This window comes from Vidua macroura, chromosome 1 (genome assembly GCF_024509145.1).
Source record: "Vidua macroura isolate BioBank_ID:100142 chromosome 1, ASM2450914v1, whole genome shotgun sequence".
In the NCBI taxonomy this organism is placed as follows: Eukaryota; Metazoa; Chordata; class Aves; order Passeriformes; family Viduidae; genus Vidua; species Vidua macroura.
This window is the reverse complement of record NC_071571.1, coordinates 106,972,298-106,992,525: the sequence shown is the minus strand read 5'-3', so window position 1 is coordinate 106,992,525 and position 20,228 is coordinate 106,972,298. Positions and strand designations below refer to the sequence as shown.

Sequence of the window (20,228 nt, the reverse complement as noted above, 5' to 3'; positions counted from 1 at the left end):
CCGGAGCTCCGCGCTGCGCTGGCCCGCAGAGGGCGCGCGTGCCCAACCGCCCGCCACGGGCGGCGGGAGGGAACCGCCGAGGGATGGGGCCGGGACGCACGGACACACACACAGACACCGAAAGGAAACAAGCACCTTACTCTTTACCAGGGCAACATCAATAAAAACAGCCTCTCTTTGTCACATTTTAAGAGTGCAGCTTTGATTTCCACACAGGAATTAAAGATGAGAATTTGAGGCAATGGGTGGAACGTAACTAGGACAAGGTGAATCCTCTGATAGTGCATGGACCTGATAACATGGTATTTCACTGAAACCGTAACTCCTAAAGACACCAGACCTACCCCCTCGTTCTCTTTTCACAGAATCATACAGTTGTCCAGATTAACAGGGACTCAGTAGATGACCTTCTCAAAGCACCAACAACACAGAATTCATATGTTTATACCGGGCTTTGCCCGTTTCAGTCATTAAAAGTTGTATGGACAGAGATTTCACAACTTTCCAGGCCAATCTGTTTGCAATGCTTAGTTATTCTTCCAGGGATTTTCCCCCGACTGCCTTGTGAAGTTCTACCAATCCCCCCCCGAAGATTTTCACACCTTCCCATTCTCCCCTCTCCCATACTAATATGCATGAAAGTCCTCTAAGACTTCGGTAAGTTTCAATTCATGTATTTGCGAATAGCATTCAGTGTACCATACAATCCTAAAGAATTAAAAGTTAAAAAAAGAACCACACACAAAAAACCCCCACCAAACCCCCAAATTTGTGTTTTGATTAGCTATTGCTAATTAAAAGCTCAAAATTTAAAAAAACCTCCGTTAATCTGCAGAAAGCAGACATTTGGAAACTGCTTATTTTATGAATATACAAACCTGACTTTTTCTTTGTGACATTTAGCCAATGCTTTGCAGAGACTTGGATCAGGGCAGAGATCGAGAGGGGACTGACCCTTTTTGTTACGAATGCCAAGGTCAGCCCCGTTGGCTGCCAGGAAGCAGGCAATAGATGCAGCACTCTTCTTCTCTGCTCCTTGAGTGCCAAGTCCCATTATTAACTGAAAGAAAATAAATACGTAAGCAAGATTCTCTAAACAGTTAAGAATCGTCTGGCTAAAAGAAAGCTACTTGACATGCACACATGCACATATATATGTAAATGTGTAAGCCAAAGGAAGCATCTCTAGAACTAAAATCAAAACAATTGCTTCATTTTGAGTCAGCTATATTCAGCTTTCCTTTAAGGAACTAAAATTCAGCAAGGAATCCTTCTACTGAAGCACTCAATCTCCTGTACACCTATACTCACGTGTGAAGTGTCTGTCCTTCTATGCAAGCACTGTAAAGGGCAAAGTTCCAGTGGGTATATTCAGAACACACTTCAGTATATAATCAAATTGCTCAATTCAGACAAAATGCTACCACTGCACTTGGACTGAAATCACAGTTGAGCAGAGAAATGAATGCACATCTACTTTTTAGTCCAGCAAGTAAAGTACCTGCCCAAGAAAGTAACTGAATTTCAGTCTTTCTCAGCCTGGATGAATTAAAACTCACACACTGTCACTATCTAATCACATAATGCTACTCTGCCCTTTTACAGCTGTTACTGTGTCCTTGTGTTACTGCTTCACCGGGTCAGCCAGAAACACTAAGAAGGCTCACTACCACAGCCCAGCAAGGAGTGGATTCCCCAGAGCACTGTGGGCTCCCAACATCTTTTTGTATTAAAGCTCAATCAGATGAAATGCATTAAGTATAATATAGTCTACAGAACTGCTGGCATCACTAAGAATCCCTCAGCAAACTACACTACACTGTATTCAAAGGAAGAGCTTTGGTAAAGCTAGGGCAGCTCCAACTCAAGGAAACCCAGTTGCTTAGGGAAGCATTTTTTTAAACCTCAGTCGGTATGGTTTTTTTAAAATTAGAAGTTCTCATATCAAAATGTATCACTGAAGCTACAAGACTCTTGAAGGTCACTTTATGAATTCAGATACTCCTCCTGCGTTCTTCCTCATGATTAGGTAAGAACAGTACAGCTCCAAAGGCTTCATACCAGGAAAATCAGTAAGTTAGGGAATCAAATTGTTTTGTGGTATTCAGATAACAGAAAATTTTCATTTAACAATTGAGACTATTTTCTGCACTTCAGTTGCAGCACTGGCTGAAACAAAGCAGAAATTTGATCCAGCTTCAATCTTGGTACTTTGGACTGTATTATTAATCCAGCCAAGGTAGCACAACACCCAGTGAAAGTGATTTGCTCCAAGGTTGACAGAGTCATTGTGGAACAGTCATCTACATTAGTTACAAAAACCCTAGTTCCTAAAATGCCTCTGCTGTACAACTTGAAAACACCAGGACAGTATTGCATCCTATGACATTTCTCAAGAATCTGCAACTTTTCAGGCACAAAGAATGAGAACACCACAAAACAAACCATGCACAAAATATCCTCCATTATGTCTCAGTGTCCAGTATGGCTGCAGCATACCTCTGGAGGGGGCTAGCCCTGAAATGCATCAATACAGGCCAGTCCCAGCCAATTCACCAGTGAGGGAAAAGTCTCAGTGCATTCCACAAAAACTGTATAAATATCATCTAAGTAATTGTAACTTTCAAGCAGCCAACCCTTTCCATTAGTTTCTTTAAGTTAGGATTTAGGCAGTGGTATCACTTAAAAGCATTTTAAGGGTCAGAAAGACACCTGAAAGACACTTGTATATTAAAATAAATTACAGAAAATGACCCTGGGAATAATACAGTTATTTAGGATAAAAAGTACTCTAGGCCAGAATAGTGCATCTGCAATAAAGCAATTCAAATGATATTTTTGTGGTGGTGGAGACTATACTTCAGAAAATTTCTCCTCCTCCCAGCTGCACAATCACCACAATATGCTGTATGGAAAACTTAACAATTATTTAAAGAAATGGGGTTCACTGCTCATAGCACTTGAGCACAGAAATGTTTTTCAGAATGGTACCTAAAATGAATAGGACTTTGTGTACTATCAAGATTGCTCACTACATGCATTTTAAACAGTCTTTCAAAAAAATCAACTGAAAAAACCTGACAAAAATTGTTTTATGTATAACAAAATATCCTGAATTGGAAGGAATTCACAAGGATCATCAAGTTCAGCTCCTGCCCCTGCACAGGACAGCCCCAAGATTTGCACCAGGTGCCTGAGATCATTGTCCAAAAGCTTCTTGAACTCTGGCAGGCTTGGTGCTGTGACCACTTCCCTGGGGAGACTGTTCCAACAGGCATAATGTTGGCATTCAGAAGGAACTACTAAAAGAAAAATCAATGTTAAATAATTCATTCAATTTAACTGAATTCATAAATGGAACTAATGATAATCAGTAAAAAGTATTGTTTCATATTTTAAACAGTGGTCAAAGTAAAAAGTAACAAATCACACAATTTCAATGAGTTGCTGTCCAACCAACTTGATCAAGTATGAAAAAACCCTAAAATCCCGCAAGCGAGATTTTTCTTTTCAGTTTACTCAACTGAAACAAAAATAGAAATAATTATTTCTATTATGTATGTATGTAATACAAAGACGCACCATACAGGCCTCAGTAGGTTGGAATCTCCAAGACAGCAGTCCAAAATTAATTAAAATTTAGCCAAGCAAAAATGAGCTCTAAAACCTAAATATTTACAGAGATGTGTTGCTATCACATAGCCTAATGAAATCTGACACATTTTGCAACCTTTAAAGGAATTAATGAAGAATAATAAAAAATCTCTCAAAACAAACCCTCAACTTAAGTCATCACATTTACAAACAAAAGCCTTACTGATTTCCAGGCGAAATTATTAATCCTATTTATTGTCTATTATCCATTACCTGTATTAGCAATTCCACACAAGACAAATTACCAGTGTGTCCTTGGATAGCTTTAAAGGCCCAGATGCCTGCACATATTTTCACAGCTTCGATTCTGTCTTTATTGATACTCAATTTTGGCCAAAGGCAGCTTAATATTTAAAACCGTTTAATGGTAAAATCTAGTTTATAGAATTTTTACCTTACTGTCATTTAAATAAAGGTAGATAGGTACAGGTATTATTCTCATTTTCTGTTTTTCACAAAACGTTTTCAAGATAATTTGATTTGCTGATCATCTTAAAGCGTTTTCAGGCATATTTACTCCATCTTTTACATTTCACATGAAATAAAAACAAGCAAGTTTTCATCTCTTCTCTGCCAGAACTTATTATTCTCCACACCACTTAAACCACCCAAATTTGTTAGTTTGGCAAAAATTTTCTCTGCAGCTAAACAAAGTACAAAGAAATGACCAGTAGTTTGATCACGCTAATAAAGGATAGGAGGTATTGGTTGATCATGATTTTTTTAAACTTTAAACATTTTTAGGTGATCAGAGACACAATGATGAGGGAATTTTTTTCTTTGTTTCTCGTATCTTTTACCTGCTCTTTGTCTTATTACTTCAATAGGAATTTTTAAAAAATTACACTTTTGTTTTAAACCAAGGATACTTGTCAAATGAAACTAGAGATAAAAATTTATTCTCTAAAATATAAAATCTCCCAAAGAGAAATTTAAAAGGTGATGGAAAAAAACCATGCCTCTTCTGTTAAAACCCTCAAAACTCAATACACAACTCTAGTTTCACTGTGGAGGCCATTAATAAGACTGGGCTGAGAAATCAATTTATGAAATGCCAAATCTGAGGAAAAAAATTTCCCTTTCATTCATTTCACAGTTAAACACATGAACACAAAGTATTCTAGACAGCTCTCATAGAGTCTATTTCAGATCACAGAAACAACTGAGCTGTAACCACTCTTCTTGTCTCATTTAAAAGGACACATGCATTTTCTTATACATACTAGTCACACTTCAAATGTTTTTCAAAGCTTATTCCGGTGTATTTCAGTGAGATTCAGTAATCAATTTGGAAAAAAAAAAAAAATCTGTACAGTGGAATTATTGTTTTGAACAAAGATTTTTCATAAAGTTGGTGTATTTGTTTTTTCTTAATGAAATGCAAAAGCAACAACAAAAAATTTCCTAATTCTAACCCTCAGTTAAAATTAGAAAAAACATTATACTGGTAACTAATGGTTCAGCAGCTCTGATCGACCATTATGTTCTGCATCTTTAATATGTAAAGAAAAAAAACTGTTTCCTTTTCTCAATCTGAATTGCTCCATAATTTTATTTCTACTTTGTCTCTCAGGTAAACTATAAACTTCACCTCTATATGTGGGGTTCACACAGCTTTTTGGGTTGCAAGAGTTTCGTTTTTTCTGTAAAACATTTTGACTTTTATTATCTGGAGGCTTTTTTACTATTTCCTTACTACAGCACAATTTCTGAAATGAACTCTGTCAAAAATATACATATCAATAAACATACAAAATTAAGAATGCCTTGTTCTAACAGAACATACTTTCAGAAAGTTATAGAAGCAACTAAGCAACTAAAGTTATAAAGACATGCAAGATGCTGAATCACAGAAAACTATTTAAGTCTTATTCTGTACTGTATTCTGTTTAATTCTCTTTCCAAAAAAGCTACTTTGATTTTTTGGCAGCCATACATGTTCACTACAGAAGATAAATTTGTAGAAATATTTTTGAGCTACATAACCCTCTTTTTCTTCAAAAAAGGTAATGACTTCATGTGAAAAGCCACATAGAACAATATGATTTTGGCCTACATTGCAGTTTAATGCAGAATGTCTACATAAATTTACGCTGCCAAAAACCAGTCTGACAGTACAGAACTAGACAAAGAGACAAATATACAGGCAGAAAAAAAGAATAAATAAATGTGTTTTATTTACTGTGTTCTTTGATGGCTCCCAAGCAGTATCTACCTTGCCCACATCTTGCATGTCTTGGAGTTGGCGGAGCTGTGACAGGGTGTGGTGTCTCAGGGCTTCATGCAGGGGAGTATCCCCATCTTTATCCTGAATATCCAACTTAGCACCTGCACGGACTAAGAGCTGAAAAGAGAAAGAACTCAAATTTAAAAAAATAAAAAAACCTCCCTATTTATTCATTTTAGAACTGATTTCAGAAAATTATGGTTTAGTATTCTCTAGGAAGTTCAAAAGGGCTACTCCTATCTTTCTACAATTCACAGTTGAATTAATTTAAATCTATTTTCCATACCTAGAGCTCAGTCCTCAACTAAAGCATTTATCTGTCTCAAAAACCAGGCTTATTTCAGCAGAAGGCTAACACTTGTCTGTGCTCTGAGTGCTACAAAAGACACAATTTTAGAGGATTCTTTCTACTTCCTTAGACTTTAATTCTTATAAGACAGCCTACAAACAATGTAATTTATTACAGCAGTATGTACAATACCTGAGATGGGTATATATTCTTTACTATTAGGTTTCACTGACCTCAAAAATCACCACTTTCACACCATGCTAAACTTGACAACTTAATTTACAGTGTCTTTGCACTAGCAAAGTAGTTAAGCATGTACTTTGGGTTACCCTAATTCAGGAGAAGACATAAAAACCAATGACACTATTAAAAACTCTCTCAGAACACTTTGGAAAGTAATGAACTGTAAGACTTGTCTCTAAGGCTAATTTTAGACACCCATTCTTGTTCACATGACACAAAACAAGCACAAGGCTGCACAGGCCCTCCTATTCCTATGGCCTTTGCACACAGCCCTTCCATAATTCAACCCACCAGAACTTTCTTAAATACACCGTTGAACAAAACAAAGCAATACATGCTGACAAAAAATGCCAACTGCCCCTAAAAATTAAACCCCATCACTGTCTCCATTCAGAAACCTGTGGGCAGCAGCTGAGGTTTTAACTTCACTTTTTGAGCTTCTGCTACTCTGCAAAATTGGGATTAGCAATAGAGACAAAAGGCATCTAAAAACAGAAATATACAAAAAAAGGATCTCCCTCTTTGGAATCCACATACCTGCAAGGAGCTCAGTCTCTCAGAACCAAAGAACCTCAGAATTCAGAACAGGCTAAAAGGAATTCAAAGCCTAATTTTCAAGGAAGTATCTGCCTGCAATTATTTGCAGCTTATCATTTTCCCCAACCTTCTCTTACAACAAGTGAAACCAAGAAAACCAGCTAATAGTTGACACAGTCTAGTCTCAACTTCTTACACTCTCTAAATGGATTTATTCTGGCCCAATTTCTTTTCTCATATTCATATCTTGTGTCTGCCACTAGCTCTTTACTGCTTTGAGTTTCTCCTGGAATCCTTGACTACCACAGAACTTCAGAGATTTTGCAGAAATTTAAAAAAACTGATTTAAAAAAAAGGGCAAACCACTGCCCTTTGTCATGGCAGGAGGACTTCTAAAAGAACCATGCTACCTTTGACCACTATTCCACAAATGCCTGAGGGTACAAACCCAGCCCTGGAAGGTATCCAATAGGAATTAGTTTTGAAATATGGAGCCAACATGTTCTTTGCATGGCTGCATGAGCTATTTTAGGACTTAAAGTTAATCCAGTTCCGAAAAATGGATACTCTACAGGGTCGTTCACTTAAACATGCTCAGATATAAGCATGTCAGTCAAACACACATGCTAGTTCTTCCACATGCCTTCCTGCTCATCTGCTACATTAATATTGTATTCCCAGGTACTATGTAAATTCCAGAAGGGCACAAGAGTTCACCAAACACAGCTGCCAAATAGCTTACAGGATGCAAGTGGCACTGACTCTAGGAAACCGGTCTTCTGGTAGCAAGCAGTTCCAGATATAGGGCCATATCACATGTTTCACTGTAACGGGATCACACCCATCAGCCCTCAGAGAGGGAGAAGCCTTATGGTAAAATAACGCCTAACAGAATGCAGGTCTGCATAGCAGGGACAATTCTGTGTAGGCCTGAATCAGAGACAGCTTTTCATACAAGATCACTCTATAAAGACAAAAAAATTATGTCACAAGCCAAGGCCAGGTAGATGTACCCACTCTGAGAGCAGCGAGTGCTCTCTCTGAGCCTCAAAAGCCCACAGCAGCAAGGCAAACAGTCACACGAGTCCTGTATGACAGTGCATACAGGCCAGAAACAGCAAGCTATGCCAGTCAGACCTCCTGTGCTAGTAACAAAGCTTTGTTAAGTTGAAGCGTTTACTTTTGCACCCATGCAAACAAAAAAACAGGATAACATTCCTTTCACCAATAAGGTACTACTGTTCACTGCTTATAGGTCTCCCAAGTCAAGAGCAGGAAATGCCAAACACTTAAGAGACTGAAAAGTAGTTAAGGGCATAAAAAGACGTTCCATGTTACAATTTGTGAAAGCTATGAGCAAGAACAATTACTCATACAGCAAGAGGCATCAGAAATGCTATTTGATAATCCCCTTACAGCACCACAAGATTCAGACAAGTAACAGCCGAACACATTTTTCCTTACTAAAAAAGAAGGGATGCTGGAATTGGCAACCACACAGAGGAAACCATAATGTACATGTACAAATTTTAGCATGCCTCAAGTGGCGTTCATATTGCTGACTGACCTTCTGTGCGAGTTGGCAGGCTTCTGAATTAAACAAAATCCATCAAACAAACATGCAGTGACTATATGTTGTCAAATAATTTTTTAAATGTTCATGAAGTATTCATATTTTAACAGCCGCCATCAGCTTTAGTCAAATACCATTAACCATATGGCTTACTGAAATAAGATACTTACCCTAACAATTTGTGTATGCTGTCGTTCAACAGCAAGATGAAGAGCAGTTTGCTGGTTAACATTCTGAATATCCAGGTTAGCATTGCCCTGCAAGATATTCAAAACATTAGAGCATTATCACTCCAGCAATTCATCTATAGGCAGGGCAGTCCATTAGGACACTGACTATGACCCTGAATACAACTCCTGGTTAGGGGATTTAATCACAGAAGTGATTAAATGCTTCAATTATTCACTGTACAGATGTTGATCTGTTGAATGAAACTAGGCATCCAATTTTTCAGTCCCTCTGCACCATTAGGCCATTGTAACAATCTCAAAGGCAAATTTGACCTTTAGAGCTCAACACATCCTTCCCTCCTCCACTGCTTCTGCATTGCAACTGCAGGCGTAAAGCAGCCAACTATTTTCACATCAGATGGTTAATCAAAGCATGACATTTAAATCCTCCTGAGAAAAGAGTCCTACCTGATGCACCAGAAGTTCAGCCACTTCCACATGATTATTAAGAGCTGCCAGATGTAAGGCAGTGTAACCATCATCTTTTTTCTCATCAACAATCCATGGTCGTGGTAACTTGGACAACAACACGCGCATTGCGCTGAAAAAAAATAAGCAGAGATGGCACAAACACCCCTAAAATGTATGCTGAATGACAACAGTAGAACAACATTAATTCTCGGAACTATGTAGTAGTGGCTAAAATAATTTTAATCTTTTTTTCAAACAGAGGGAGTGGGTGAAAAGCTATACCAACAGCTCCAAAGCAGAATAATTTCATGTCCACTACCTTCTCATTAAACCACACAAATAAACCATACAATGCCTGTATCAGTGTGAGGATCAGGTTTTTTTTTTTAGAGAATGCTATCTAGCAGTAAAAATTACATTAAAGAAGCATTCAAACAAATTCTGAAATGTAGACAAAAGAATTTTCTCCCTCAAAATCTTTTTAACATCTTTTACTTAAGTATTTAATGACCAACTTCTACTACATTAGATTTCTGGTGGGCTGTAACAGTTAAAACTCAGTTTCTGAGAAAGAAAATGGAGGAAGATCTCTTAAGCATAGAGAAGATAAATGCTGAAACTGTGAAGTGATTATTCTAGTGGGATATTTTCTTAACATATAATGGTTGAATGTAACATACCATGGCAGTGTCTGGTAGTCAGGGGGTAGGGTGGGGAAAAGCAACTTGATTACTACAAGTATTACAGCAGACTAAAATCCACGAAGTCCAAAGTTAACCTTCAGTTAAAGGTATTAACAACATGCTAGATAAACAAATTGCTCAATCTTGTATTCTCTGAGAAATACAGTTTTCTTAAGCTTACATGTCTTCACTTAGCTTTTGGAATACATAACTTACCAAACTTAAACCCCTTATTGTCTTATCTTTATAAACAGCATATGCAGCTCCCTTATGACAGTTCCTTAAAGACAAACATGAAACCAGAAACTGCTACAATCCTGTGCCAAGAAACCTCTTCTGTCATCTGATGTTTCCCTACTGTTAAAGAAACATGATATATACAGGAGAAACAGGGCTTCTACACAAAATTCAAACTCTTAAAATCAAAGTAATCCTTGATAATCAAGTGGAACCACTCAGTCACACAGTGCCTTGCAAGGCACATAATGTATCTGAATGAAAGAGTTCTTCATTAGAGTTCTGTTATCAAAAATGTGGGATCTCAATAATCCTCAGAATTAGCCTCATAAATTGAATCTCTCAGCTTTTACTTAAAAATACCCTCATAAGGTATGAATGACTGCTCTGTAAAGTCATAACTGTGCTCCCAGTTCATTCCAATCATCTGTTGCCTTGAACATCCACAGTGAGGTGAAGTGCTATTCACTCCTAAGCTCTCTTTTAGAACAAACCAATGAGTTTCCTACAAAAAAACCCTAATAAGCCCTCCTTGACAGCAGAGAAGTCTGTGAGGTAGACTACTGTACCAGTAAGGAAGTGCACTCCTTCCTACACTCTGCTCAGATGCTCCCATAAAAGACTGCTTAATAAGCATCTCCATGTTCTTCTGCTACTGAGTGCACAACATAAACCTCTGGTTTCACACTTATGCTGCAGCTGCCAGAATGGTGTATTAAGAGACATTTTTTTGCCCCCAGAATCAGAATGTCTAAAGGAATTGCAACTAATCAACTGCGTTTTCAGGCCACAGGATTATACAAACCCACAGGAAACCGACTGCTACGTGGAGCATCCATAGCCAGAATGTTCTGCATGTTTATCCTCCTCAGAGTGGACAGAAGCCATTTTCAGCCTCATAGGATTTTTTGTTTTCTTGGCAGAAAGCTTCTCACTTCCTCACAGTCCAAATTGCTTATAACACAGCAACATAAGACAACAACATTTAACAGATTGTACATTGCTCATTGTGAGCCATTGCTCAGCTTCTATTCATAACACCTTCTACAGCTCTCTCACGTGCTAGGAAGAAAAGACTAGAATACTTCAGAAAAAAATGAACCATGGCAACATTAATTCTTTGAGAGATTCACTTATGCAGGATTTTTCAAAATTAACAATATAATTTAGTAAAACTCAAGTTGCCAAAGCTTTATGAAATGTGGCAAAACTAACCAGTATCAGTTGCTCTGATAAACATAGTCTATTTTGTAATGCAATGATGCCATATTTTCAAATCTTGGCACCATCAGAACTGTGTTTAGCTACTTTAGGGAGGGAGCATGTCGGGAGCACTATGGTTTGCTCGGTATCTAGGCACACTACCACACCAGCTCTTCAGGATGCTGGGCTGATACAAAGCTCACAGTACCAACAGCACAACAAGCTTTCTATAGTGGCTTCCCATGTCATGACATGGCACCATGTCATGTAAGCTCTTTATCTTCACCTGCCAGGCTCAGTACTTCTAAAGACCCCATAAAGCTCTAGGTTATCTATTGTGGATACTCTAAAAAGCACAATAAAAAATTCCTGAAAATTCCCTATGACTGACAGAAGCAATATGACTGTGAGCAACCAGGATAAGGTGGGGCAACAATAATCTAACAAAACAAACAAAAAAACCAACAAGATTTTTTTCTTAAAACTGCTACTACAACTTGAGGGACACTGTGGAAGGGCATCAACACTAATTACAGCCAGCTTGTCTCCAAAGTAGCTCTAGTAACTAAACAAGAAACTGTCCTAACCAACTCAATGATATTTTATATCCTTTTCTTCAGTAAGGAAATAAGAAAATTGCCAACTCTACAGATAAATAAAATTAAAATCACATTGACACATATCATCAGATTCCTCAATACGTAAATGTACTTCAGAAATACTACTGACATTTCTTTAACCTCATTTTTGAAACAAAAATAAGAAACCAACTGACTCAGTATTTTGTATGCTGTGAAGAAAAGTTACTCATCTTAATATTTGTGTGAGTGCTATCCTTACCAGATCATCTTTCAAATCTTTAGTTTGCTGTCTTACACCAGAAAAAATATTGGGAGGTATCTTGCTTTCAGAGAAATGAGATGCCCGCTACATTTCTGAATGCTTTTAAGATACATTGGTCTTACTGGAAAAACAGAAGGACCACCAAAACAAACAAATGGCTTCTGTGTGATATAGATTTTTATCTTATGGTTCACAGTAAATCATCAAAGGGCCAGGAAACACTACTCAGTTGTTTCTTTTTATTCAGAAAAAGACTATCTCTCTCTTCCAGACCATTATGGGACAGCAGGCTAGAAGGACTATTTCATGGAATGACACCTTAAAATTCTGCAAGATATTAACATGTTACAGTGGTAAATTCAGCTCAGTGGCTGCATCTTCCTCCTCATTAGATGAGAGGTAGTTTCATTCAATTTTTACAGGATTTTCTAGAACTACTGCCAAAATTTTGACAGCTAAGTGGCTACCATTCAGAGCAGCACTCACTGGAACAGGCATACATCATAAAAAGTCACATTAGAGAATTAAAGTTGCCAATTACACAGTCATTCGTGATTCACTCTTCCCCATGAAGTGTTACAGAAGAAGCTGGGTTGTATTGCTGTTTTTAAGATCACAACATAGATGTGAAAACTTGCTTTTATCTTGTACACATTAAACAAACCACAGACTGCTTTCACTGTAGTTGTATTGCAAAGATCAAGAAATCAGCAAATCTATTAGTAACCTGATCATGAAAACAGCTAAAGAAAACTTTTCAAACTATCATCTTCAGTGTATTCAACTGTAACAGATTACATGCCTGAGGAGCTGCAAGATTACTGATCAAATGCTTAAAACTCTTAATTGAAACATGGAACTTCACTATGCCCTTTGTACATTATTACTAAAGCATCACCAATAAAAAATTTTGTAACAGGCAAGCTTTGGAATTTGTTGGTCTGCAGAAGCTCATAAAAAGATTTTGGGCCTTTTTCACCTGGATGCCCATTTGCAACTTCTGAAAATTTCTAATGGAACAACAAGATAAAAACTCCACTGAGAATTTTTGAGAGAGTTATCTGTAAAGCTTTAATAGGGATAAGTAAACTATTGCTTCTTTTTAGGAGCTAAACACGTGCTCAGTCAAAAAGGACTGAGAAAGCTCATGTGTGCATAGGGGGCTGAGATGAAGGTATCTGCTGCTTTCCCAGGCACAGCTGTTGGGGATACACTGACTTACACTGCCCAACGTAATTCATCCCCATAAAATAACAGCCCAGACTCTAATAGTTACAAGTGATTTGGTCAAAGGAATATCCACTAATATGGTGCTACATTTAATTTGAGATGAAGAAGAGTAAAATGCAACATGCTGCTGTTGCATGCATCTTTAGTTGATCTAGCCACATGATTAATACTTTTTTTTTCTTTTTAAATTCAGGTTTTTAGAGAGTCTGGAACCACAACTTAACATATATAGGACCGTGGAATCACTTGGATTAGAACAGACCTTACAGATCATCTCATTCCAACCCTTGCCATGGAAATCAGCAGCATGAACTGTGTATTTGCAACATAAGATATGTCACAGATCTGAACAACACACAAATTTACTTTTAGCCACATGGAGCACTTGTTTCAATACCAGTTACCAACATTAAGACATACAAAAAAAAATTATTCTTATGATGAAAAGTTAGCATATGGTGTATTATTCATTACTAACCTACATATAAAATGTTGAGTTTTATGTAGTACTTTGCTCACAGAATTTTTACAGATGCTCATCAATACTGAGAATGAAACAACATACAATAACAGATTTGGAAAATCTACAAGATAAAAGTACTTGTAAACAAGATTAAGCCAACACCTCATTGTATAAAAACAATTCCAGATTCAACAGCTTTAGCAGCAAAAGCATCCTTGCACTCTGTTTTAAAAAAACATGAACAAAAACTAGAGAAGATTCTCTGCCACCAACTGCAATTTGACTGCAAAATGAGGTAAATGAAGATGGTTGAGGGTTTGTGAGATAGTGGTGGAGTGGGTTTGTTTGTTTGGCTTTTCAGGGTTTGTTTGTTAAGGTTTTATAGAAACAAATACTTAGGCAGAAAAAATTACAAAGGCTACTTCACAATCTGCATAAGCACATTTAACTTAAGTTGCTACTGAAAGACACAATCCCACTTTTTTCCCTGCACTTCAGTTCCTGCATTATGTTGGCTCTACAGACACATCATTTTCTAGCAAGTGAAACAACCTGCCAGACTCCTGATTTGGCAAGTTTGCTTTCAGACAGATCAATGAGATAATCCAACCTACCCCGCAACTTCATGATCACTAGAAGCAATAGGAGTAAGGGAATGACAAAGCCAGAGCTGCAGGGAGGGCAGACTGCCCTTTCCAGAAGCAGAGTCTTAGATCAGCATAAACTTATCAGCAATCCCAGCACCAGAGGTTGTAATGATTCACTGCACTTTCTATTACAGGTTTTTCTACTTTCATGCCATTCTCCTCCCTCAACTCAGGTTTCCACTGTCTCAGTGTGACATGGTTTCATAATGTATTTTACTGTAATCCTGGCTTGAAGTATTCTCCACATACACACACGCCACCACATACTCCTCCACCTCCACATACTCCTCTCCAGACTCCCAACCCTGGCTCAGCTAAACCCATTCACCTGCCTCCTGTTAGAGCCTCAAATAGTTTAAGGAACAATTCAGATTTAAAGACAGCTTCCATGGCAAAGTTTTCTTTCAAGACTGTGTAGACCGACATGCATTTTACAACACAACTGAAGAAAAACCACATTTTACTAAATCCTTTTTTTATCCTGTTGACTACCACCTCTGCTCAAAAAAAGCTCCCACAAAAAGTGGTCCCAACACAGCATCTGAAAGGTCATCCCCTTCTGTAGGATTATTTTTCATATGGAATAGTACTCCAAGCCTGCTCACTGTGAAGCCAAAGAAACATTTGTACCAACATAGTGCAAGAAGTAACACAGGAGCAGGACAGCACTATTTTTGGCAACCAGAAGATGGTAAGTGCACGTCAGCACACAACTTCAAGCCAAATCAGCTCCCTGATCTGATTCACAGCATACTCGCTGTGCAGTACAGAGAGAACCACTGGAAGAATGAAGAAGGAAGTATCTACCTCTCAGGAACAAGCAACAGGAAGGGATTAATACCTTAGATAGGTACTACTGAGCACACTGTACCTTGAAATTAGAGTTTAATATTTCATATCTGAACAATGGTCTAGTTAGTAAAAGTTTAAGTAGGCAGGCTGTTTCCTTCTTTTTGCTTCTCAGATTTTCAAGCATCATTTGCTTTTGAAAAATCAATTTCAATATACATGTATGCAAAGAAACAATGAGGTATATACATTTACATGGAATTCACAAGAATGTATTGCACAACAGCTTTGTCTTCAGTGAATAATTATGAAAACAAAGAGAAAAAAAAAACATGACTTCAACGAGAAAGCAACAGAAGTTACAGAGTAAACAGTAACCAAGCACAGGATAAAATCAACACAAAAAGAAGCAGCAAGGGAAGTATAAATCCAAGATACTGGTCTGCTCAGGACTCTGCAATTCACTCTCTACCCTACCGTACTGAACTTTGTAACTACTAATTACATCAATATTAATTGAATGGTATTTTGATTTAATAAGTTTGTTTCATTTTATACTGAGATATTTTCACCTTTTTGATCCTTCTTGCTCTCAAGCAAAGATTTTGTCCGCAAAATACGTAGAAAGTCTCAAAGTATTTGGGTTCCTGACTGTTGTATTTAAATGCCAAAATTTCAGTTATTATTTTTTAAAGAAAACATTGCATATACTCCCCATGAATATGAAAATCCCCCTTCGTATTTTGAATATGCAATTATTAGGCTTGCCATGAGCCAATTTTGTAAACATGAAAGATTAATGCAATGAGCTGTTCCCTTGACTTCTTCTTTTATTCTTTTCTTCTAGAACAATGCAGCTTTTTTAAAGAACAGTAGCATCTAATTGACACATGCATTTATTTTCTTTAGATGCAATTCTATGGATAAGCATTAGAAACAAAATATTATGGCATTATTAAACATAATGGTATGCAAGTATACAAATTTACTAATTAAAGTTTTTTCAAATAATTTCTAACTTGATTTGAATATGGAAATGCAGGGCTACAAATGGGCACTGACTTCTTATTTATAAAACAACTGTATGATTTGCAATTGAAAACTTAGACTGAGGCTGATCAGACCTTGGGTTAATCGACATGTTAGTCATGGCATTTTTCAGTGATCAAGAAACCAGGTTACACAACCTGCCATGGCAGCGCAGATATTTATTGTTCTATATCTGCGTGAAGTCCCTGCCTTGTTACTAGCAGCGCTGCCTTTTTTTTTCCCCTCTCCCACTCCTCCCCCCCCCGCCCCAAACGTTTCTAAGTATAGTGACAACCTCATCAGGGTTTACTAGTAGCAGCGCAAGCTCAGTGAAAACCTGGGAAATCTAACTGGAAACATGAGAGAGAGCTTTATTTGGCAGTGCTAAAAAAACCTGGGGACAAATGGCTAAGCGGCAGTGGAAGTGCAGGCTGCACAATCAATAGGCAGAGAGCTGGATAGAGGCTCCCTTCGCTGCCGGATCGACAATCGACAGCTGAGAGACTATTTTTTGCAATGGTTGACTAAATATGGTCAGGGAAGAGAGAGGCACACGAGAGCCTGTTTGCCTGGGAGTGCATGTTTCAAATGCTTAGCTGCCTATAAAGCCGTAACACTTTTGCTCGTGCCCTCTAAGTGGGAAATACGGTTGGTGACTTCTGTAGTGTGTGTGCGGGAGCCCTGACCTCGTGAGCAGACTTGACCTCTGAAGATGGAAAGTAGCTTCAACACAGACCTGCCTACAGTTGAGCCTGGAAACATAACCTCAAGCAAGAAAAGATGCAGTGCAATATCTAAGGAACTAGAAGAAACCAATATTTGCCGGGGGAGGGGGGAGACGATCGCTATTTTTTTGGTGCCTTTTTCTAATTTTTTTTTTTGGAAGCAACTCCAACTTTTGGGGGCTTAGTTTTGGTCTTTTGTTGGGTTTTTATTTTTCTTTTTGCCTGTGATTATCTTCATCTGACAGTGGGCTAAGTTCACCTTCCCTTGGCTTCCTAGCATCTATCCTTGGAGGCTTAACTCTCAGTCCAGCAGACATAAGGTATAATTTCTATACAACATCATTCATATTTTAGCATTCAAAAGAAAGGAAGAAGGTGCCAATTAGGCACCCATCTTCGTGCCTTTTTTTTTTTTCTTTTAAGTTTTCTCTATTTAAGGTGGTGAGGTACTGTATGCACCGACATTCACCCCCCCCTTGCCTCCCCCTCCCATGTAACGAAGAGCTGATTCAGCGAATAGAGTGAGAGCACTCAGGATGAGATGGCTGCTGCTGATGTGTCTCTAGGTCATTACCTCTCTTCCAACTGCAAATGCTGCATGACACTAAGCTTACAGGTAACAGAACATCAGGAGACCTGCATTATTCTGCACGTTTAAAGGATGCCTATAACTTTCTGCATGTATATCTTATTTACTAGACTGTTTTTTAAATTGTTGTATTAATCCCTCTACTCTGGGAACAGCTTAATTTTGAGTGCGCTAAAGTACCAAGCATTTGTAGTGTAAAGAGCAGGCTGAAATAAATCAACTGTTAGTCCAAATTTCATAGCAAAAAAAAAAAAAAAAAAAAAAAAAAGGAAGAAACAAAAAAACCAAATCCCAACTTGCTTAGTAGGTAGAATTCTTTTTAAAGAAGATAAACTAGTAAATTGCAATGCCATTAACTGGTTGTTCATTTCAGTGAAATATATTCTTATCTTCCTATGCACAACTAAAAATGTACCAACTTGAAAAAGAAAACCTAATAAACAGTGTGATAGTGCAATGCTGAGTTCTCAAATACGTCTTGACAAAATTTTCAAGGTGCTTTATATCAGACGTACATGAAAACAGCCTACTTAAAAACTAGAATGTGACTGCTGTGATTCTAATGCTGCATTGCTGATTCTCCTTGTACTACTGTGCTAGCTACTGCTACACTCTGATTTGCTCTCTATCAGCTGCACTAGGTTTTTGTCATGAGCTGCAGAAATTCTTACTTCCTCTGCTCTCAGCTTTCCTTACAACTATTACAGTTACTAATTGTTAAGCTTATTTCAAATTTACCTTCTAATGCTATAGAGACAAAGCTTACTCTTTACTGAAACCCAAATCAACTCCTGAAATACATATTAAGCAACCATAAGCTATATCCGACAGTCCCTCAAAGTCAAAGCTGTTCTGCACATCAAATATTTAACCACTGTTCCAAATCAAGTCGCACAAAATCTTACAAAACAAGGTTAAACTTGGCCTTTGTTTCTATGAGGTTTTTTGTTTGGTTTGGGTTAATTTTTTGTAGTTAATTATTTTAGCTGCCATAAATATTTCAAGGGTGGACAAGACTTTGACTGAAGCAGGTGAGTGCTAGTTTTAAAAAACGAGAAAAGCTGCTTGCAGAAGTGTTGAATAGGTATTAGCTTTCACATGTGACCTTCGGCCTAACAATCCAAATCCTGTCACAGTAGTTAGAGGTTGTTTTCTTAATTCAATGTCATCATCTTTAGGATAAGCAGGATCACTGGTGACATGTGCTTTTGTGTTTGGGTTGGGCTTTTTCTGGGTTTTTTGTTTGTTTTGCTTTATTTTTAGATCACTCTGAAATACAGTGTAAATAAGTATAAACCTGCAAAGAGTTTGCAGAATAATGGATGGGATATAAAAAGCATAGAAGTGGGATTTGGGGCAAGAAATTAAGTTTATAACTGCTATTTTATCTCAGTCTATTCTTCCCTTCAGGACACTAGATGCAAACTGTACCCCAGCATGAAATCTGCTAGAAGACCTGGGAGGAAGCTGAAGTTTTTACAGTGGACTACAACTACAAATTCTAAGAAAAGACATTGCAAGCCTACCAGCAATTCAACTCTCTACTTAAACACGGTCACTTAGAAGAGCAAGAGGCTGCAAAAATATGGAAAAGTACTTCTAACATCAGTGCCATCCCAAAACAATGAACTATGCCCAGCTTTAAGACACTGTGCAGGTAAATTGCATTGCAAAGTTAAGTTAGCATAGTAAATTTCTTTTCTACCATCAGTTTATGAGAACTGTTGTCCTTCCAAAGAACTGTCAGCCAGTTTCACCTAATGACAGCAAGAAAAAGCAGCAAAATACTTCTTAGATTCATCTGACAGGCAGTCAAGCAACTATGTGTATACCTGCTCAGAGCACATACTTCTTTATGTACCCATATGAACATACAATGCTATGGAATGTAAAGAAGTATGTATTTTTGGCAGGCCAGGAACGACCAGTAAGAGGAAACTAAACAGCTGCTGGAAGAAACAGGTTTCCCTCTTGTTTGAATGACATTCATGTGACAAATTGGCTTGCTCAGGGTCAGCTGGTGTTGCCAAAATAACTCATACTTGTTAGTAACAAATCACAAAACATTAAATTAAGTGACTATAAAAGTGGGTAGGAAGAATTGTTAACAGCTGATAAGCAGAATATTAGTTGCAAGCAGAAATCAAAGCAAGGCTGGAAATGAAACCTTGAAATGCATCAATTAAGACTGCAGCATAGCTGCAAAATTCATCATTACCAGTCCTCCTCACTTCATAGATCTTAAACTAAACTTAAAAGCCTAGTTATCAAAATGTAGCTCATAAAAACAAGTCACTGTTCTAGTAATCACAGCCTGTTCTGTGTACTTCAGATGGTAGTACTTAAATTTGCACCTACCATAGAACATTTAATCCACAGGTTGCAACTAACACAAGTATTAACAGCTAAGGAATTAAAGGTCTGATCTACAAAAATTGACAGCCAAAATAATTGAGTATAACTTCTGCAATTTAATAAGACTTAAGTTAGAATTTTCTCCAAATCAGCACTTATTATGCTCACTGAGCTCTTCGATACAAAGTGCAGCGTCAGGTTTGTGCACAGAAAGTGACAATACAGAGATTTCTAGGCCAGAGCTGCTAGTCAGCGGATTAAAGCTATTGAC

The 20,228-nt window shown here is 37.7% G+C and overlaps 1 protein-coding gene across 3 annotated transcripts in view; it reads right to left on the bottom strand.

The window, feature by feature from the left end:
• MIB1 (MIB E3 ubiquitin protein ligase 1) overlaps positions 1–20,228 on the bottom strand; it is a 71,589-nt gene that overhangs the window by 10,713 nt on the left and 40,648 nt on the right. For 2 of the 3 annotated variants that reach the window (XM_053992444.1, XM_053992436.1), the window contains exons 13-16: positions 9,162–9,294; positions 8,694–8,780; positions 5,837–5,998; positions 879–1,060 (exon numbers count right to left, since the gene is read on the bottom strand). In XM_053992444.1, the coding sequence (XP_053848419.1) occupies positions 879–1,060; positions 5,837–5,998; positions 8,694–8,780; positions 9,162–9,294 (564 nt within the window). The remainder of the gene's footprint in view (positions 1–878; positions 1,061–5,836; positions 5,999–8,693; positions 8,781–9,161; positions 9,295–20,228) is intronic. The other variant, XM_053992455.1, reaches the window with a different exon arrangement.